Below are 21126 nucleotides of genomic sequence, written 5' to 3'. Positions count from 1 at the left end.
ATCTGACAATGATAAATATAATTTTTATATTTTGCTGGATTTGGTTCATTCATATGTAGTTGAAGGTTTTCCTATGTGTGCTAGTAAGTAAAATTATCCTCTAACATTCGTGTTTTCGTCAGAATTTGGTATCAAGTTTACTTCGTCTCATCAATGAGTCAGATAGCATTTCTTATAGAATAACATTTCTTATAGATTGTATAATACCAGAACCATTTATCCAACAATTTATCCTAAGAATATCTAGTAGGCTTCATGGAAAATTTGGGACTAGCGCTTTCTTTGTGGAAAGATTTTAAACTTCAAATGTAAATCTTTTGAAGCCTCTAGCTACATCCAGGTTTTCCATTGATAGTGGGTGCAGTTTGGATTATTTGCATTTTCTTGGAAATTATAATTTCAGCTAGGTTTTCAAATTAATTGGCATATATTATGTTATATTCTAAATCTGGCCATTTTTCTTCTATCTGCTGGTTTTCATTAGTGATAGCATCTTTCCTTGTGCATTGTAAATTTTTGAACGGTGAGCTACTCATTGTTATTTGAAATTTTATCTCTGGGAATTTTTTAATGTGAGTTGAAATTTGAGGTTTTACAAAATGATATACATTTTTATCAGCCAGGTGCCTAAGGGTATTACCAAATTGGTAATATCACTTACATTAGAAGGTCTGAGTGACATTTTCTAGACTGCACATGCAGTGTAAAAATGAACTAAAACCCACTTCAGAGCTGGTTTATGATTACACATTTAGAGAAGAGACTTTTTCCCTCCATTGAGCACTAAGGTTAAAAACCACAAGTTTTATTGATGTTCCTTTCTGCATAGAGAGATTTTCTTTTCAATTCACCTTATCTCCAGGGGCATAGGCCTTAAGGATGCAGGCATTGTGCAATCTCCAAACAGACTTTCACTTTGGGTGGGCCCTAAAATTTACCTCTTAAACCCTGTATCCCAGAGAGCTAATCAAAAGCTCAAGTTCTCCCAGGCTTCTTAGAATCCCTTAAGGAAGCTCCAGCTGCAATGTTTACCTGAATTATAGGGTTCTGCTTTCACTTCTGGGTGGAGGCTACAGCTTGTAGATTCCTTTGTTTCCCTAATGCCAGCTCAATAAAGCACTATGTGATTTTTTAAAAAAATATTCCATCCAATATTTTCACTGCTTCAATTGGAAGAGTTAGTGTATCTAATCTAATCTAGTAAATTTCCCAACCCACTTCTTTCATCTTTGTCGAATAAATCAGTGCTGCCAAACGGAACTTTCTGTGATGATAACTGACCAATTTGGAAGCCACCAGCCACATGTGGTAATTGAGCACTTGAAATGTGACTCGTGATTTTCAAAGTGTACTTTTATTTTCACTTAATTTTAATAGCCACTTGTGTCTAGTGCCTACCTTCTAGGACAGTGCAAAAATAGACCTTCATTCTCCCACTGATGGTGCTGACACATAATGCTCCTATGAGGTATAACTTAGAATTCCATATATAAAAGGAGAGGAGATGCTTGGCTACACAATTTAGAATGCCATAGCCAAGGAAAAAATCCTATAAAAGGATATTTGAGAGAGCGTCAGTCTTCATCCAGCCTCATTTTCTTTCATGTAAAAGAAGAATTTCTGGATGTGTGGCATCCGCCTCGACACATCACAACAAAGGATTTAGCATAGATTGTGGGATTGCATAAGCCAAAAACAGAAACAGAGCACAGGAAATGGCAGGAGGCACTCCCCAAATGGCTTCATTAGAATAAATCTTATCTCCTTGGCCCTGGCCTTGCTTACCAGCCCTAATGAGCCTGCTCTGACTCATCCTGGCTTTCTTTCATGACCAGGCCCGAAAACAGTCATACTTGAGCTCTCATCATGGAGTCTCTCCTTGTTACCTGTGGCATCTAATCTCTTGGAACTTCAGGGAATCAGCCACTCAGCAGTAGGCCCATTCACAGAAGGTCTCCTCCCAAAGCTGCTGCAAACGAACACAAAAAACGTCTATTTCCTTAAGCAATATGGATGAGTGTTTAAACTGTGTCTCTTTGTAGAGTGATGTTCTGCATAGGATAGGCACAGTTGTATGAAAAGAGCCCTGGACTTAGGGTCAGGAGAAACCGGTTCTAACCCCAGCTCTGCCATTAGCCAGTTGCTTGTGCAAGTCAGATGGCTGTCCTGGGTACAGTTTCTCCAACTGCAAAAGGAGAATGTTCGACTACATTAAAATTGAAATCCCTTTCCTGGAGTCTAATGGGAATTACTCAAACCTAACATATATAAACAGGCAGGAGATTGGAGAGGTTAAGGTTTTCAGTTTCTATGCTGCTGGGTCCTTGTAACAGGTCAATCCCACTAGAAGGAAAACCAACCTCAAACTGGTAACTGGGGACTTGATGATGAAACTGGTACTAAATGAGGACTTTGGAGACAAAGTCTGGTGCACCATAGGACTTTCCTCATTGACGTGGAGAGAAAGGCACCACTAATCTGGCAGGCCTGGTGGGGATTCCATGGGTCCAGAGCTCCTTCTCTTTTTGTTCCATCTGGAGCTTTTCAACCTGGCCATGAAGGGTGGTAGTTTTGAGCCATCAGTGTCACCATAGGATCTTTCTTCCATAGCAATCATTATTACTTCTATTTCTCTTAATTCCTCTGCACTCCATCCTGAATGACCAGTTTTCTAGTTTAGGGAAAATTAAACACCTACTGTTTCCAAGAGTATTTCTGGGTCACTTTCTGGGATTTTTGTCCTCTCTTTAAGAATAATATTTTATTTCTCATTGGCATGCATTTCACTTCTATAAATGGAAACACCTCCTATCTATTGACTGCCTGAAAAATTGGAAATCATAGGATAAACTCATTTTAAAATAACATGTCAGTTATATTTTTAAATAATAGGTGCTAAATTTAAAATTGTGTATCTGTTGGTTGGAAAAAAAGTACAATAAACACATCAAAGGATTCTCAAAATCTGGAAACACAGGTGAAATCATATATATACTATATGTTACACAGATGGTGAAATTGAGTTTCACAGTGGCTAAGAGCTCAGGACTGGTAGGTAACAGATCAGATCCAGAATTCAAGCCCATATTGGTTTGCCTCCAATGCTATGTAGCTTGTCCCACATTAGGTGTAAACATCTCAAATCAGAAACAGTCCCATAACACATGTATACAAGTTTTCTCATTGGGAGCTTATAAATAACAGTCCAACATACCAACTAATCACCTTGAGTGCGATTGAAGTTGAGATGCTTTCTTTAAATACATTATACTGTATACATTTGAAGTTTACAACATGATGCTATAGGATACACATAGATAATACGGCTACTTATGGGAGCAGACTAACATATCTATCATCTCATAGTTACTTTTGTATGTGTGACAAGAGCAGCTAAAATCTATGTATTTAACAAAAATGCCTAATATAATTTTATTAACTTTAATTCTCAGATAGTACATGAGATCTCTAACTTGCTTGTCCTACATAGATGTTTTCAATACACAACGGAAGGATTAAACTAAGCTTTAGCTATTTCAAGATGTAAAAAACAATCTTTTCATTATCTTCATTTTTTCTGAAACAGAGTCTGGCTCTGTTGCCCAGGCTGCAGTATAATGGCACAATCTCAGCTTATTGCAACCTCCACCTCCCAGGTGCAAGCAATTCTCCTGCCTCAGCCTCTGGAGTAGCTGAGATCACAGGTGCCCACCCCACACCTGGCTAATTTTTGCATTTTTTTTTTTTAAATAGAGACAGGATTTCACCATGTTGTCCAGGCTGGTCTCAAAATCCTGACCTCAGGTGATCCACCCACCTCAGCCTCCCAAAGTGCTGGGATTAAAGGCGTGAACCACCATGACTGGCCTCTTTTCATTATCTTTTCTAAAGCATTTTCTGAAAACATTTGTCCATGTTTCAAAAGGAAACACTTTCATCCTAAAGCCAATCCTGTGTACAATGAACTTGTCTTCATTCTATGACTTTAGCTGTATGTGCATGTCAATGTCCTCCACCAGTCACAGGGTGCTGTCATATCTAACTCGTTTATCCAATGCATGGTACAGTCCCCTCAGCAGCTATGACAACATAGCCTTTAGAAATCATCAAATGTTTGGGCTGAACAGGACCTTAAAATAGGCTATTCCAACCTCCTCACTTCACAGATTAGTAGATTGAGGCCCATTTATTCATTTGGCACACGCCTACTGTGTGCCTTCAGTGGGTGAGAAAAAGATGAATCACCTCAAAGGCAACAAATGACAGTCCAAGAACACTCATGGGCCCATATCAGATTTGAAATAATCATATTAATAGTTGAGACAATGGTGATAAGAATGCTTGGGATTTAAATGCAATAGCACACATCTGACATAATTTATGAAAGTATTCATGGCAAGAGGTTTCATGAATACAAACTCAGTGAGTATGAAGGGAAGGAAGCCTGGGGAATGTTTTTAAATACTAAGATCTGAGGACTTCACAGAAATATTTCAAAGCTTATAGAGCAATGCCACTTAAGTTGGAGAGACATGACTTGATGGAATAGTTGAGCATTTAACAAAGTAATATAGAGAAAAAGTCAAGCTGTGAGGTGGTCTGGTGACCAAAAGGTACAAGGTGGAGCACATGAAGCTCTCCAGCCTTCAGACATCGAAAAGCCATTTCTCCTTTGGGTGGAACCAGTTTCTCCAGACCCATATCTTTCTCGCCTCCATTCTGCTCTGCAAGTGAAATCTAAGGGCACTCTTACCTAGACAGATACTGAATTACAAATGAAATCAGTCATCCTTGGCAAATCAAGGAGGTTAAGGGGAAAAATAAGCCCTGTTCTACATCACTTCCCTGACAAGGCAGCAAGCTTGTGGAGCACTGAGTGTAATGAAAACTCCTACATTTGTTCTAGAAAACTGGGCTCCCAAGACATCACCAATTCTTCCAAGAGATGCTTGGCCTCTGGGCATGTCCAATTACTCTTGAAGAATAATGTGGTTATAAAGAGCCTATGACAGCTATTGTATATGCCTCCCAAGTCTCCCCCCATCACCTCTGGGGGTGGGGACTTACCAGACAACTCTCCCTTTGGCTTATTCATGGTCTCAAGAAGGCTACCTTTAAAACTGAATGTTTCTGATACTTGAGGATCTAATCCATGGAGATGGGTCCTCTGTGTGTCTAAACCATATTTGCTCTAAAGACTCAAGTGTTTCCATACAGGTTTGGAGGGCATGTGAGGTGGGAGCACTAAGACAAATTTAATGGACATCTGGAAGTCTAAGCCACAATGTTGATTCAGGGATACTGGAGCAGTGTCACAGGTAGGGGAGTGAGTTCCTTGAAGTAGCCCCTAAGTATGTTTGAGATTAAAGGGTGGTTAGAGACTCTCACAAAAGATCAAGTGAAAAGGTGAAATTGTGTTATTACACTTTCCATGACACTTGGAGAGAACAGTTAGCCAATGGCACTGGGGTCAGTAAGACCAGGAATTGGCACTCTCAGCACAAATGTCAGCAGCCTCCATATTACAGATCAGCTGATTCCAATGAGGACGTTGGCAGGCTCCAGGCCCAAGGCAGTGGTGGTCATGCCCGAGGATAGGTAGGGATTGATTAGCAGAAGGATTCAAGGCAGAGTGACTCCTTTTTCCCTTCTTCACTGGGAAAGAAATGTAGAGTACGTGTCCTCCTGTGTCCCCTTCCCAAGACAAGAGATTTATTTGCAGAATGTATGTAAGAAACCTGTAAGGACATCAAAAAGAGTCAGAAGGAGGAATTTGACAGAGGTTGTCGTTCTTGCAGCACATTTGGTGCTGGTGTAACCTTTAAAATCAAGGTTAAGTTTTAAAAAAAAAAAAAACTATGCTTTTTTTTTTTCTTTTTTTTTTTTTTTTTTTAATACAATGTACTTGTGGAATTCCACTGCTCAGTATATCATAAAATATGGTTTCCACCTTTCTAGTCTTCTTATGGGTCCTCCGGCATCTTCTCTGTGTATTGCCATGAGCATTTCCTCACAAAAAAGCACCAGTTGAGATGAGAACAATAACTTCTTTGAATGGAGAAATGTCAGTGGATTCTGAAAATAACATACAGCAATTTCTACTGCATTGAACCAAACACCAAGAAGAGGTTCTAGAAGACATATTCTATCTGTGGCTGTCAAAATACATCCGCTGCCCTTTACACATTTTACTTAAAAGATCACCTCTATGAATATTGCATTCACTATATACTGATGAGGGCTGGCCTTTGTGACTATAAATATGTGTATGTTTGGGTGAACATACACCACCTTTGTATTCTTGTTTATTTTGTTCTACAGTGAATGTATTTATTCAGGCAGTTACCAACACAAACAACTGATATACATATGAATAAGAAACGGGGGTTTGGGTGTATTATACCACACCTTCTTGCTCCAATTCAGGACACCCATAGAGTTACCAAAGTAGGGAGGCTCTGGGCCTTATGTAGAGAGAATTAACAACTGATTAGTGTTCATAAGTATCATCCTCACCTATATGCTGTTGAGTAGGGTAGATTGCCTCTTGTACTTTCAGATAAAACTGTGTGTGCTACTTTTGTTCACAGGATGAGATCCTTAGCAAGTAGCTTCACCTCTCTTGGCTCAATTTTCTGATTCATAAAATAAGAATAACAGTATCTGCTTTTTTCTCCCTCACAGGATTGTAAGATATCATTATATAAAGTGGAAAATTACAAGGAGAAGGTATTTCTTTTTTATAATTACTCTTTTTTACCTTTGTGTCCCCAGGAGGAGCAGCTTTGCTTTTTGGAATCTATCCTATGTTAGTAACAGAAGCAGAACTCTTGGAGGTCCAGTGTTCCCTGAGACCCAAGGCAATTAGCCTCTCTTTTCTGTAGTCTGGGCACTTAATAATTCAGGGTGATACACACCATAATTCTTTGTTCTATGGTTTGGAGGATAAAGAAGTGAAAATTACATGTCAGAGCTTTCTCACCTGAAGAGTAAACACTGAAAAAGAGATTTAGGTGGGAAAAAAAAGTTAACTAACCCACACACTTAATTTGCTAAGACTCCAGGTTTTATGTTCTATGTTTTTTTCCTAGAATTTTAAAAGAAATTAACCAAGTTTGTTCCCATAGGTACTGACTTCTCCAGCAAATCAAAGATACCATTTGGCCCTTAGCCGATTGTAAGAGGTCCCTCATCAGATGAACTTTCGGCAAGAGGAAAATAAAAATTTTAGGACATTTACCTCTCATAGACCCCAGGGGCCAGACATCTAATTTCTGTTTCCTCTGTTCTATTTGTGGCTCTGGGAACCAAGAACTCTTATCTCTCACCATGATGCAGGTGGTTGCTGGGGATGAGGCCAATGGAAGCCCCACCCCTCCCATGAAGCAAGATAAGTCCATGTGAACAGGGTTAAGCATCAGGAATGCCAGCGGTTACATCTGGATGCTGGTTCAAGTTTCTGCCCCACCCCATCCAAAGTAAACAGAGGAAGGGGTGGCAGCATTTTACTAACTGAAAGTGAGGCTTGAGTATTCATAATTATACTTCCATAAATGTTCAAGAAATGCACTGCAGGCATTTCTTAGAAATGTCAGTCATGTCACAGGAAAGAGGAACAACCTGGAACATTTTGCTGAGCATCTCTTCAGTCAGAAGTAGATTTCTATTTATGCTCATATGTTCATATAAACCATCAAGGATATTCAAAGTCACCAACTATGTGGTTGTTAGAAAACGACCTGCAGTCCAAAGTGATAGAACATTCTTTGTTTTTTAAACTTCAGCAGAAATCTAATTATGGCACCATTAGGAAAGTAAGACCTATTAACTTGGAGTTTATTCTCAGAATAAACTCACCTAGGGACAAGGCCGAGAGAGGTCAAATGACTGGTCTAAGACACACAGCTAACTGGTAGCAGAACTAGAACCAAACCCAGGTCTCAAGGTCACCATCACATGACTTTCTTCAATATAGCAGACTGCCTTCTCTCCTGCCTGAGACAAGCATTAAAAAAAAAAAAAAAATAGACACCGATTAAAGTCCTTCAGTGGCTTCCTATCAGGTTTGATTTAAGTTCTCTAATTAAGACCTTCCCCAGTCTAGTGTTCTCTGTCCTATGTCTGTGTTATTTCCCAACACACACTGTCATCCTGGGAAAATTACATACTTTTATGTTTCGTACCTATTACCTCATTTAAACTATCCACACAGTAGTCCTGTAAAGTAGGTTTTACAGATAAGGACTTTTCTAAGAGCACATAGCTACCACATTTCATTGAGTTCTGTTTGATTTCAAAACCCATGTTCTAAACCATTCTTGCCTGCTGCCTCTGTTCTTCTGTCTATTGTAGGTGTGAGTCTTGACAGTCACATGCACATTTGTAGGCAGTGTCTCTCTCATTTACCCTTTCTTAGAGCCCAGCCCTTTGAGCTAAGCATTTTTACTTTCTCCATTTACAGTTGAATAAATGGAGGCTCAGAAAGGTGAAGTGACTTGCTCAAGGTCACACCACACTTACAATCCATACTCTATAATTCCCTAATTCTATATGATATTTCAGTTAATTACCTAAATATTTACTGAAGACTTACTTGAAGAGCATTAAACTGAATACCCTGAGAATTAAAAAGATTGTTCATGAATTGCTTCTTGTATGTTCATGAATTACTTCCTGTGTGCTCATGAACTGCTTCCTCATATGTCTCCTCCAACTAGTGTATGAGATCCTAAACAGAACAGAACTCGTCCTGTATTGCTCATCAGTCTCCCACAATGCTTCGTCCAGCTTGGGACCCAGAATTAGTAAGTATACATTATTAGACAAATTATCTCCAGCCCTTTTGTTGACTGCCAAGATAATCAGATGCCAAGCACCCACCAGGCATTTTGATCCTGTAGTTGATTGCAAGTCATTCATCCTTTGGGTACCATTACTTCCTTTCTTAAAAAAAAAATTACGGCCGGGTGCGGTGGCTCAAGCCTGTAATCCCAGCTCTGTGGGAGGCCGAGGCGGGTGGATCCCAAGGTCAAGAGATTGAGACCATCCTGGTCAACATGGTGAAACCCCGTCTCTACTAAAAATACAAAAAATTAGCTGGGCATGGTGGCGCGTGCCTGTAATCCCAGCTACTCAGGAGGCTGGGGCAGGAGAATTGCCTGAACCCGGGAGGCGGAGGTTGCGGTGAGCCAAGATCGCGCCATTGCACTCCAGCCTGGGTAACAAGAGCGAAACTCCGTCTCAAAAAAAAAAAAAAAAAATTACTTCAGAAAAAAAATTTTTTAAACCAGCCTTAGGCAACAAATATGTATTTCAACCTCCAAAAACATATATAAAAGCACTGTCTGGTTTGCCATCAGAAATTCTTTCCTAAGATGATAGTAAACATACATGTTCCAGAAAAAAAATACAATAAAATTTAAGCATTCACAAATCAAAAATGCTTTGAAGTCACATTTAAGAATAAAGCTCAATGACACTAAAAGCACAAATGACAAAGAAAAACAGAAGGTCTTCATCATAAATAAGAACTTTTTTGCTTCAAAGGACACCACCAAGAAAGTAAAACCTCACCCTACAGAATGTAAAATAAATATTTGCAAATCATATATTTCTTAAGGGACCTGTATATAAAATCTGGAATATGTTCTAGTACCTAGAACTCCTACAGTTAATACTAAAAAGACAAATTACCAAAGATACAAATGGGCAAAAGATCTAAATAAACATATCTCCAAATAAGATATGCAAATGGCTAATAAGCACATGAAAAGATTCTCAGCAGCATTAGCCACCAGGGAAATGCAAACCAAAATCATAATGAAATACAACCTCACACCATTAGGATGGTTTCAATCAAAAAAGACAGATAATAAATTTCAATGAAGATGTGGAGAAAATGGAATTCTCATACTTTGCAGGTGGGAATGTGAAACAGTGCAGTCACTTTGGAGAAAAGTCTGGCAGTTCCTAAAAATGTTAAATATAAAGTTACCATATAACCAAAAATTCTATTTCTAGTTATATACAGAAGACAATACAAACATATTTGTACGTGAAAACCTGTTATTCCTACTAGCTAAAGGTGGAAACAATCCAGATGCTCATCAACTGATAGATGGATGAACAAAATGTGGTATACCTATACAATGCAGTATTATTTGGCCATAAAAAGAAGTGATGCACAAATGCATGCTACAATGTGGATAAACCTTAAAACACATTATGCCAAGTGAAATATTCCATTTGCAAAAATACCACATATTGCATGATTCCATTAGGATGAAATACCCCGGACAGGCAAAACTATAGAAATAAAGTAGATTAGCGGTTGCCTAGGTAAGTGGAGGTGGGAAGAAAGGTAAGAGAGCAAATAAGGAGTGACTAGTACACGAAAGAGTATAAGATTTTTGGGGGAAGTGATAAAAAATTTTAAAAATTCATGGTGTCGATGGTTGCACAACTCTGAATATACTAAAACCATCAAATTGTATACTTTAAATGACTGGGTTGTATGGTTATATGAATTATATATCAACGATCCTCTTTTATTAAAAAATACAAATAATACAGTCTGAGAAACCTCATAAATATTACAAGAAAATGCTTGATGACATATATTTACATTCAAAACAAGCTAATCAACGCACGTCTTGCTTGTGGTTCATTTCTGTGAGTTTTTCTATATGGCACGTACATGTGATTTCTTCATGATAATCATTATACTAATCGGCAAAAACTAGAAACCAACTGCTTGGAAATGAAATGAAAGTTGTCAGGTTCCCAGAACTGGAAAAACAGGCAGAATACAGATTTGGTATGTTACCAGCTAAAGTTATGTGCATTATTTCACTCACTGGAAGAAAACAATTTTCCATTTGGAAAAGAAGATGATATGATTAAGTGTGTCACCAATGTCTTCTGGAACTTTAGCACATAACAGCTACCGGAAAACTGATAGCCTATTCAAAACTCAAATCCCAGTTAATATGCAACCCTCCCTTTCCCGCCACTATTCTGAGTAGACTGAATTCAGCACAGGGTTTGTGTGTGTGCGTGTGTGTGTGTGTGTGTGTGTGTGTTGAGAAAAGGGAAACTTACTATGATACCAGTAGTAACAATTTTAAGATTTTTATGAAATGAATGTTATCAAGCAATGAGAATTAAAAAATTACAATCACACAAAAAAAATTTGGAAAAAATCTCGCAATCATAATATTAAGCAAAAAAACCCAGATATCATACATGATTTCATGAATATAAAGTCAAAAGGAGGCCAAGCTTATGTATGCTATTAGCAGTCAGGAAAGTGGTTATCCTTAGGAAAGCTGGGAGTGCAGAGGGCATCTGGGAACTTCTGGGGCACTAAGAACGTTCTGTTTATTGTTTTAAATGGGGTTTATATTTTCATTTTGTGCCAGCTCTGCAAATTTTATGTTAATCCTGCCCTTACTCTACTCATTTAACACATTGACTGGGTCTGGAATTTAAGCAAAAAAAAATTTATAGCAGCTGTGCAAAGTGTCATGTATCAAAAGTTCAGAGCAGGAAAAACTAATCAATGTAGTCAAGCCAGTCTGAAGAAACAAGAATTCTTGCACATAATGAGAAGTGCCCCAGTGCTGGTATCATTCATCTTTGAATCATAGCTTCTTCACCATTTAGAGGGGAGAAAAAAAGGAAAATAAGATGAACTGATCATCTTTTAACCTGAATATCAAGCAGATATAAAACATTATCATCTATGCTTTTCTCTTTCCACCAAGGAGAGAAACAATACATTTAATCACCAATTACTAATTAATTGTGATGTTTTATCCATTAGTTTTCCAAAAAATGCTGGCTGAATCCTTCAATCTTGTGATTTTGTTTTTTTGATTTTACATATGCCTGCCTTGTCTCCAGCACTAGATTGTTGATTGTTAAGCCTCTTAAATACCATACATTCCTTCAAGCAACTGACATCCATGTCCAACATCATATAGCCTCTAGGTGTAGGGAGACAAATATTGCTTTGAATTTTGGTTGTTGTTTTGATTTTTGTTATATTTTTATGTGTTTTTTGTTTTGCTTTGTTTTGCTTTGCTGTTTACTTTAAAATCTCAAAAGTTGGCTAGATGCAGTGGCTCAAGCCTGTAATCTCAATACTTTGTGGGGGCCAAGGCAGGTGGATTGCTTAAGTCCAGGAGTTTGAGACTAGCCCGGGCACCATGATGAAAGCCTCATGTCTACAAAAAAATACAAAAAATTAGCCAGTTGTGGTGGCATTTGCCTGTGGGCCAAGCTACTCAGGAGGCTGAGGTCAGAGGATCACTTAAGCCTGGGCAGTCGAGGCTGCAGTGAGCCAAGATCACATCACCACGCGTCAACCTGAGCAACAGAGCAAGATCCTGTACCTAAGAAAACCCTCCAAAGTTAACAGTTTGCGTTTTCTTAAAAAGGCTTAAAAGAGGAGCATAAGGTCTTGCAATACTTTTACTATTACTGTAAGACTGTACAGTCCTCAGCAGCTTTGACCTTAAAATGATCCAGAGTAACACCTAAGAGGCACAAGGGCTTTGAAGTAAGATCAATGTTTATTGAAAACCCCCAGCTCTACTACTATTTTTTATCTGTCTTGGAACTACAACTAAACCATTCTCTGAGCCTCAGATTCTAATAGGTGAAATGGAAATTTTATTACCTGTTATTGTGAAGATTATTGTGAAGTCTAAATGTGGAAAAACCTTCAGAAAATGTCTTGGACTATAAGTCATGGAGGGGAAGAGAGTAGCAGTTTATACAAATAAATAGCTTATAGTATAAATCACTAAAGTATCATTTTGTACCATATTCTTTCTGAAGTTCTCTCCTATAATCCTTATGTTAGCCCTTAGAGGTTGTGATCCTCCTTTATAATGGAAATAAACAAGATTCAGATGAATGTGCCTAATCTTAGCAGAGCCAATTATCCATGACACCCAGCCTCCATGAGTGACTGACATATTACTCAAATGAAATTTGAGGGTGTTTCATTTGAGGGAGAACATCCAGGCCACCATCTTTTTATCAGCCAGCTGCTTTTTGCATCTTCCTTACTTGCACACAAATTACTACTACATAGTGCATTTTCTATAGTGAAGCTAAGCATGAAGCATCAGGAGCGGTATGAACAGAGGCACGGAGGAGAATGTGTTTTAACCATGCCACAAATACCTTATTGTATATGACTTTTACAGAAATGTGACAAGAGCAACAGGAAGAAAGAAAGAGGCAACTTTGAAATCTCAGTGCTCTTGGGTTCATTCTTATCACATACTGGTGGCCTGGCACCCACAGAAAGACCTTGGGACAGAACAGGCAGACTCTCTGAAGCTAGGTCACTATGGAACATTTCTCACACTCAAAAGTCACTGCTCCGCCTTTTTCCTTTTCTGGACTAATGCTCGTCAGGTCAGTAGGTAAATGTCCTCTGAGTTAGGAAATATACTAACAACACAAACCAGCAGTCCACAGACCCTGATTATCCACCTCTATCAGCACAAGGTAAGTACAGTTTTCCCTCTTTAGCACAAAGCATTTAATTCTCCCAAGCCCTTTTGATAAGAAAATTCACAATTATACAACTTGGAACCCTAAAGTTCAAACAAGTTTAGATTTGACAAAATTCACTGAATTGTACCTTAGGATTTGTACATTTCATCATATGTAAATTCTACCTTAAAAGCAACAACAACAGGCTGGGTGTGGTGGCTCATGCCTGTAATCCCAGCACTTTGGGAGGCCAAGGCAGGTGGATCACTTGAGGTGAGGAGTTTGAGACCAGCCTGGCTAACAGGGTGAAACCCCGTCTCTACCAAAAATACAAAAATTAGCCCGGCGTGGTGGCAGGTGTCTGTAATCCCAGCTACTCAGGAGGCTGAGGCACAAGGATCACTTGAACCTGGGAGGCAGAGGTTGCAGTGAGCCAAGATCAGGTCACCACACTCCAGCCTGGGCAATAGAGCAAGACTCAGTCTCAAAAACAAACAAACAACAGCAACAAACAACAACAACAAAAACATGACTACACTTTAACCACAGTGATTACAATTTTAAAAAGTGATTACGGCAAGTGTCAGTGAGGATGTGGATCAACTGGGATGCTCATTAATGATTGGTGTGCAAACTTGTGCAAACACTTGGAAAATCATGTATCCATATATTGGTCTGTTCTCACACTGCTACAAAGATACTTCCTGAGACTGGGTAATTTATAAACAAAAGAGACTTAATTGAATTACAGTTCCACATGGCTGGAGAGGCTTCGGGGAACTTACAATTATGGAGGAAGGTGAAGGGAAGAAACAAGATACATCCTACATGGTGGCAGGATGGGATAAAGAGAAAGGAAGGGATACTGCCACTTTTAAAACCATCAGACTTTATGAGAACTCCCTCATTATCAGGAGAACAGCATAGGGGAAACTGTCCCCATGATCCAATCTGCTCCCACCAAGTCCCCCCCTAGACACATGGGGATTACAATTTGAGGCAAGATTTGGGTAGAGTCACAGAGCCACGTCATTATCAATCAGTATCTTCCAAATAACAGATACACATGGTATGTTTTAATGATTCCACTTCTAGGTATGTACCCAACAGAAATGTACATATATGGCTACAAAAAGCTATACTAAATAATTCACAGTAGCAATTGTTTTAATAGCTAAAAACTAGAAACAACCCAAATGTCCACAATAGAATAAATAAATTACAGTATGCTCATAAAATGGAATACTATGTAACAGTGAGAAAGAACAAGTTATTGCTACACGCTACAAAGTAGGAAACTCTCTCAAACATAATAATTGAGTGAAAAAATCCAGACACAAAAGAATAGGGACTGAATGACTCTTTTATGTAAAATAATGAGGCAGAACTAATCTATGGTGATAGAATTTAAAATTGTGGTTTCTTTGTGTGATTGAGAAGAGTAGGGCAGGGCCTGAGGACAGCTTCTGCATGCTAGAAATGTCCTATTTCTTCAGCTGGCTACAGTTCCCATGTGTGCTCACTTTATGAAAATTCATTGAGCTGTGCAATTAGTCTGTGTATCTTTGTCTATGTAAATTAGACTGCAGTTTTAGAAATTGCTAAAAAAAGATTTCAGATGCTCAACTTGAAAAATAGCCTATGCAAGTCTAAAAATACACATTTTCTACATTTCTTAGAAGAAAACAATAAGAGCAGTAAACTAAATAATGAGATCCTCTGTGACTATTTGCAAATTTTTAAGTAGTAGCAATAGGTACTGTAGTAGGCAGTAATGATCCTCCAAAGATGTCCACACCCTCTTCCCTGCAACCTGGGAACATGTTGCCTTACATAGCAAAAGAGACTTTGCAAGATATTGGTCAAATAATAAAAAATTTGTGTTAGAGAGGAGGAACAGGTTCAAGACATCTATTATACAACATGGTGACTATAATTCATAACAATATATTCTATACTTAAAAATTGCTAAAAGGGTGAATTTTAAGTGTTCACACCTCAAAAAAAATTATGGAGAGGTAATGCATATGTTAATTAGAATGATTTGGCCATTCCATGATGTATAGATGTATCAAAACCCATCATGCTGTACAACACTAATTACTTTTGAAAGGAACTTTATAGATGTAATTCAAGTTATTCTGAGATTATCCCGGATTATCAAGATGGTCACAATCTATCACATAATTTCTTAAAAGCAGAGAACATTTCCTGGTCAGAGTCCCATACACATACAGAGGTGTATGATGGAATAAAAGTCACAGAGATTTAGTATTGCTGGCTTTGAAGATGGAGCAAGTGGGCATTAATAAAGGAATGTGGATACCTGTAGCATCTGGAAAAGTCAAGGAAAGATATTCTCCCCTACAGCCTTCAGAGAGGACTGCAATGCTGCTGACACCTTGATGTTAGCCTAGTGAGATGCAGTCAGACTCCTGATCTGCAGAACTCTAAGATGATACATTTGTATTGTTTCAGCCACTAAGTTTGTGACCATTTCTTACAGTAGCAATAGAAAATAAAAATGCTAAGCATTTAATTTCCATTTACCACCCCTTGCTAGCTAAAAACACAAAAGGGTACTTTTTATCAAAGCATTAAATAAAGAATAAGCTAGTTTTAATTTTTCTACAGATAAAGCATATTCTAAAAGACTCTCTAGAGCTTCTCATTCAAAATATGTAGTGCTTTTATGACATCATAACTCAAAGTTAATGACTTTTCTTCCTCAACTAAATTGTAGATACCCTCTTGTTACATAAGTCCCACAAATCTTTCCTATGGGAGACACAAGAGTACAGATTTTCTGTCTCTCCCCAGAATTTATGAGGTTTTACCCAAGTGAATGTATCAAGTTTTTCTATATAATACCTCTCTCAATTTTCAAAACAGTCTAATATTGATCATTCAAAAGATATAATTTGATCTCTGATCAATGAAATCTTATGGACTAATTGGGATTTGGTTGCCCGAATATAGGTGCCCACACACAGACTCTGAGACAAGTATTTAAGTCCAAGTAGTTTATTGGGGGGTGTTTTCAGGAAGCATGGATAAGTCAAACAAGGAAGGGAGAAAAACTTAATAATGGGTATTTTTATAAGAGGGTTACTACTGAGGGCAACGGAGCCACAGTCCCATTGAGAACTCTACAGAGGCTGTGAGGAATTGTCCCAGAAAGAAGAAAATAACACAGGGTATTTATCCACCAACTTCTGTCCCTTGTAGGATGAGGGTTGCTCCCAAGGATGTGAATTTCTCAGCACACCTGGCCCATACTGAACAAGCAGAGACCCCCGATGGTCAGAGAACCTGCTTGGGCATAGAGACACAGAAAACAGCTGACATCATGTTTCAGGGAACTCCAGGCTAAGCTGAAAGGTTATGAATGAGGGACTGACTGTGTCAGTATAATCTATTTCAGGGCAAAGATATGTGAAGTTAAATATGTACTATGCATGGCTTTTCCAATCTCAACAGTGAGCAAAACTCAAAAATGTGAAAATTAACTTGATCTTATTATTTCCACCTGATATCAGACAAGTTGGCATGATCACTTTCTGAGTTTTCTCAGATAATTTTCATGACTTTTTGGTTAGTTCAAATTTAACATTAGGTCACACATAGCTGGCCTTCCTAGGTCATCATGTTTACAAACTATTCATTAGAAAATCTTTGGAAATGAATTGTCTCTACAATGAAATTTTTTCCATACTGAACTCTTTGGGAAATTTAAGTGCTTCCATGTAGGCTTATTAGTAGATAGTGATATCTCATTAGTTATTTGTACCTATTGAATCTATTGCAAATTTTTAATAGACCAAAAAGGCAAATAAAAGCATTTTTACTCATTATTTGGTCAATCCAATGAAATCTCCCAAATAATAACAGATTCCATTATTTCTTTTCTTGGTGGCTGATGGTTCTCAAGTCAACAGCTTACGGAGAGGAGTCATGGTATAAGGGAAAGGGCATTTACTTAAACCCAGACATTCTCAGAGTTCAAGACCCACTTCTACCACATATTATTCTGTGGCTTTGGATAAGTCACTTAACCTGTTAAAAATTTAGTTTTGCATGAACATCACTCTCCATTAAATGAGTGAAGATTGAGTCACTGCGAATGAACAGATTTCTGCACACTATACAATTCTGAGAGTTCATTCTGCTCATATCTTCCCTTTTTTGCCAACTTCTATCCCCAAGTTGTTCCAAGAGCTTCTTCACAACACATTGCCAAGCTCCTGACCTTCCCTTTCTTGCCTATCCCCATTCTGTTATCTCCCTTTTCAGCTGCTTCATCAAGAGAGGAGCTGAGAATCTGGCATCTGTGCAAAAACGTTACCTTGGAGAACACTACAAGGCCATTGCTAATTTTATCTTTGCCTTTAACGTACTAATGGGAAGATTTATTTTTACCTTTAATAATTAGATATCCTAAGTAGAAGGGCATGTGGGTGCTGTTAAGTCTTAGCTCTACGAAGGTGGAGACTATGTATGTTTTATTCCTTGTGATATCCAGGACTTAGCAAATACATAGTACTTAAACATTTGTTGAGGTTATTAGTTGATCCAAAATGCATTTAGTTGTTCAGAGATGCCAAATCTTGCTCAATATTTAGTCTGTGTTTTAGTATTGATCCAAACCTTAAACCTAAACAGAATTCCTCGCTTATTTTAACTGGAGATGGTATGAAGCAATGAGTCACCACTGATTATATATACCAGCAGTACCTGATGCCAAATGTTGGTCTGTTAATATAATTGTGTGTACACAATGCACATATTCCAATATGGTAAGTAAAGTAGAAAAGTTTCAAGAGTGAGAGCATGTAGTAGATATTTCTCAGAAATCCATATGTGATTATCTAACCTTAGCAATTAGAATCAGGGAAGGAAAAGGGGAAGCAGAATTCAGCTGTGTTTTCTTTATATATGCCTTTTGCCCCTGTAAAAAGACAATTTAAAAAAGAAGAAGATCGTGGAGGAGGAAAGGGAAATGAAAAAATATGAAAAGAGGAAAGAGATGGAGAAGAAGAAAAGAAGAAAGTAAAGAAACAACTAATATTAGAAAGTTAGTTTTATTTCAAAATCTTTATTTAAAAAAATGCTTTGCACAGGGCAATAGAGCTCAGTGAAAATAACACCCTCTCTTTAACTTGTCTTTCTAAGTAATGTGAGGCAGTCGGGCCAACAATAGTGCTCCCCTCTACCTTTTCATCTCTCCATTTCCTAAATTTTAGAAGAAAATAAACCTGCAAGAGTTTAGCCCCCAAATCCCAGTGAAACAGCTATGGAAGAGAGAGACCAGTGAAATCTATTTCTACTTTGATGATAAAGCTTGGGAGAAACATGTTAAAATTTTTGAACTCAAAACACAACTGGGCTGGACACACTTGGTGTTAACTCTACCTCTTCCTTTGGCCTCAGGCCTTATCTTATTCTTCCAGCATTCCTTGAAATGGGAAAGGTGGGTACCCTTGTATGCAAGTCACGGTCAGGAGAAGCATTAGCATGTCCACCTTCAAAAGCCACATCATCCTGAAGTTGAACTGAACCCGGTACAAGGGAGCTGAGGTACAGGACATGAGGCTCTGGCAACAGGGGCCATTTCTTTCTTTTCGTTTTTGTGGATGTGTTTGTTTGTTTCTCTCCGCTGCACCAATAAATCAGTTTCTTGGAATCTGATGCTAAAGAAGTCTTGACTCAGGAAAACCACAAGGGTAGGCTTCGGAAGACTCAACAGGTTGTAATGGCTCTCCAACAAATCATGTTACCATGCCATTTGATGATGATAGGAAGAAACAGAGCTTTGAAGGTTCATGCATTGAGAGAACAAGAGTTACTGAGTTTCAGGACTGGGACCCTGCAGTCACCAACCACCTCACACCTGCATTGGTAAGAAACCAAGCTACATCATGATTTTTGTTCTACCTCAGCAGATATTTTATAGGTGGAAAAACTGATGCATAAAGTGGATAAATGCCTCCCCCAAGGTAATGAGACAAAGATAATACAGTCACCAAATATTGTCACCCCAGTTTCTGTCTTACTGGAATTCTTGATGGGTTGGTACCCCCTTATTATAGTACTGATTTTAATATAGGTAGGTTTTGAATGTTGGGTTTTAAAAAATCTTTTTAACTCATTTTTAAATATCTTTTTAACTCATTTTTAAATTATGGAAATATATACATCACATGAAACTTATAATTTTAATCATTTTTAAGTATACAGTTTAGTTGCATCAAGTACATTCACACTGCTGTGCAGTGATTCATCATTATAACTTTTTCATCTGCTCCAACTGAATCTCTGTACTCATTAAACAATAACTTCCCTTTCCCTCATCCCTCCAGCCCCTGGCAACCACCTCTGAATGTTATTTTGTAGCAAAAAGAAATATTAACTTTTGAGCTTGGTTTACAACCAAAAACAACAACTACATGAAGGAGGGAGGCATTGGGAAAAAGAGGTTAACTCAGAACTCAGTGTACTTAGAAGACTCTGTGAGTGTGCTGTGTGCATGTGTCTTTAAAAGACTCTCCACCTCCCAGCCCGCCTCCTCACACTTTGCCACTGAGTTGTTCAGTCCCCAGGTTCCCTCGGTCCCCAGAAGGAGCCAGCATGGACAATCTCCTTTATAGCTTTGGAAGCAGGTTTGTTGCCACGGATTTCACATTTTGACTAGAGTTGAGAAGTATAAAGGTAACCATTTGTTTTAGTTTCAACGATCTGGCAAAAAGCCTGTTGCTCTTCTTCTGGAAAAGCCTGATTGGTAAGATTCCTTTAAGGACTCAGCCCCAAAGAGCTTTATCCCATCCCCTCACAGACTGAAAACTAAAGCTTGCAGAGACCTCTGAAGGAAAACCTGTCCCGAGCTCTGTCACCTCACACCCATGGCTAACCCTGGAGGTGGTACTGTTTGCAATGGGAAACTTCACAATCACAAGGAACAGAGCAATGGCTCACAACACAGAAACTGCACAAAGAATGGGATAGTGAAAGAAGCCCAGGTAAGAATCACTCTCCCCCACTCTTCTCTGAATTACTTGAACGTTTCAGTATTTCTTTGTGAAGATATTTGGGGCTGTCCTAATTTAAAGTTCCACTTATGAAGTGTTTTTAGGTGTTTTGACTGTGATTCTGCTAATAGAAAGTGCTAGGCTGCCAAAAAGTTTAGGTGTGGATTAAGGAGAAAATTTCTTCTGTATGCAAAAGAGATTACACAGAGACACAGCTTTAGGCTCTCTAAAATAAAAATGTACGTACTGGACTTTTGTCTCAGGCATTTTGTTGGGAGGGAAGAATTATGATGGCTCCAATTCTGCATATAGTTTAGTCTAAGAGACCTGCTACAACCATCATGCTTCAGAAGAAAAAGAGGAAGTGAAAGCACATTTTGCTGACATTATGTGGTGGAGATGGCATTCTTCCCAGGTCCATGAGAAGTGCATCTCTGTTTGAAAGGCGAGTTATTATTGGTGTTTAATGGAGCATTGTTATAGCTTACTACTTGATTTGAGGCCGCAGTAGTTCTTTGAAATGTGACGTCACAGACAGTCTTTTCCAAAACACTTAAGAAAGCATGGCTCATTGTGACACACTGCACTC

General features: G+C 38.4%; 1 protein-coding gene across 2 annotated transcripts in view; it reads left to right on the top strand.

Moving 5' to 3' along the window:
• Positions 1 to 20091: 20091 nt before the first annotated feature.
• SPTLC3 (serine palmitoyltransferase long chain base subunit 3) overlaps positions 20092 to 21126 on the top strand; it is a 153164-nt gene continuing 152129 nt past the window's right edge. Inside the window, exons 1-2 of one of the 2 annotated variants that reach the window (XM_017517454.2) lie at positions 20092 to 20220; positions 20345 to 20528. In XM_017517454.2, coding sequence (XP_017372943.1) covers positions 20412 to 20528 — 117 coding nt within the window. In that variant the 5' untranslated portion in view covers positions 20092 to 20220; positions 20345 to 20411. Of the gene's footprint in view, positions 20529 to 21126 lie in introns of both variants that reach the window. The other variant, XM_017517453.2, reaches the window with a different exon arrangement.

Source organism: Cebus imitator, unplaced genomic scaffold (genome assembly GCF_001604975.1).
Source record: "Cebus imitator isolate Cc_AM_T3 unplaced genomic scaffold, Cebus_imitator-1.0 Scaffold632, whole genome shotgun sequence".
Taxonomy (NCBI): domain Eukaryota; kingdom Metazoa; phylum Chordata; class Mammalia; order Primates; family Cebidae; genus Cebus; species Cebus imitator.
This window is presented reverse-complemented; position numbering and strand designations above follow the sequence as displayed.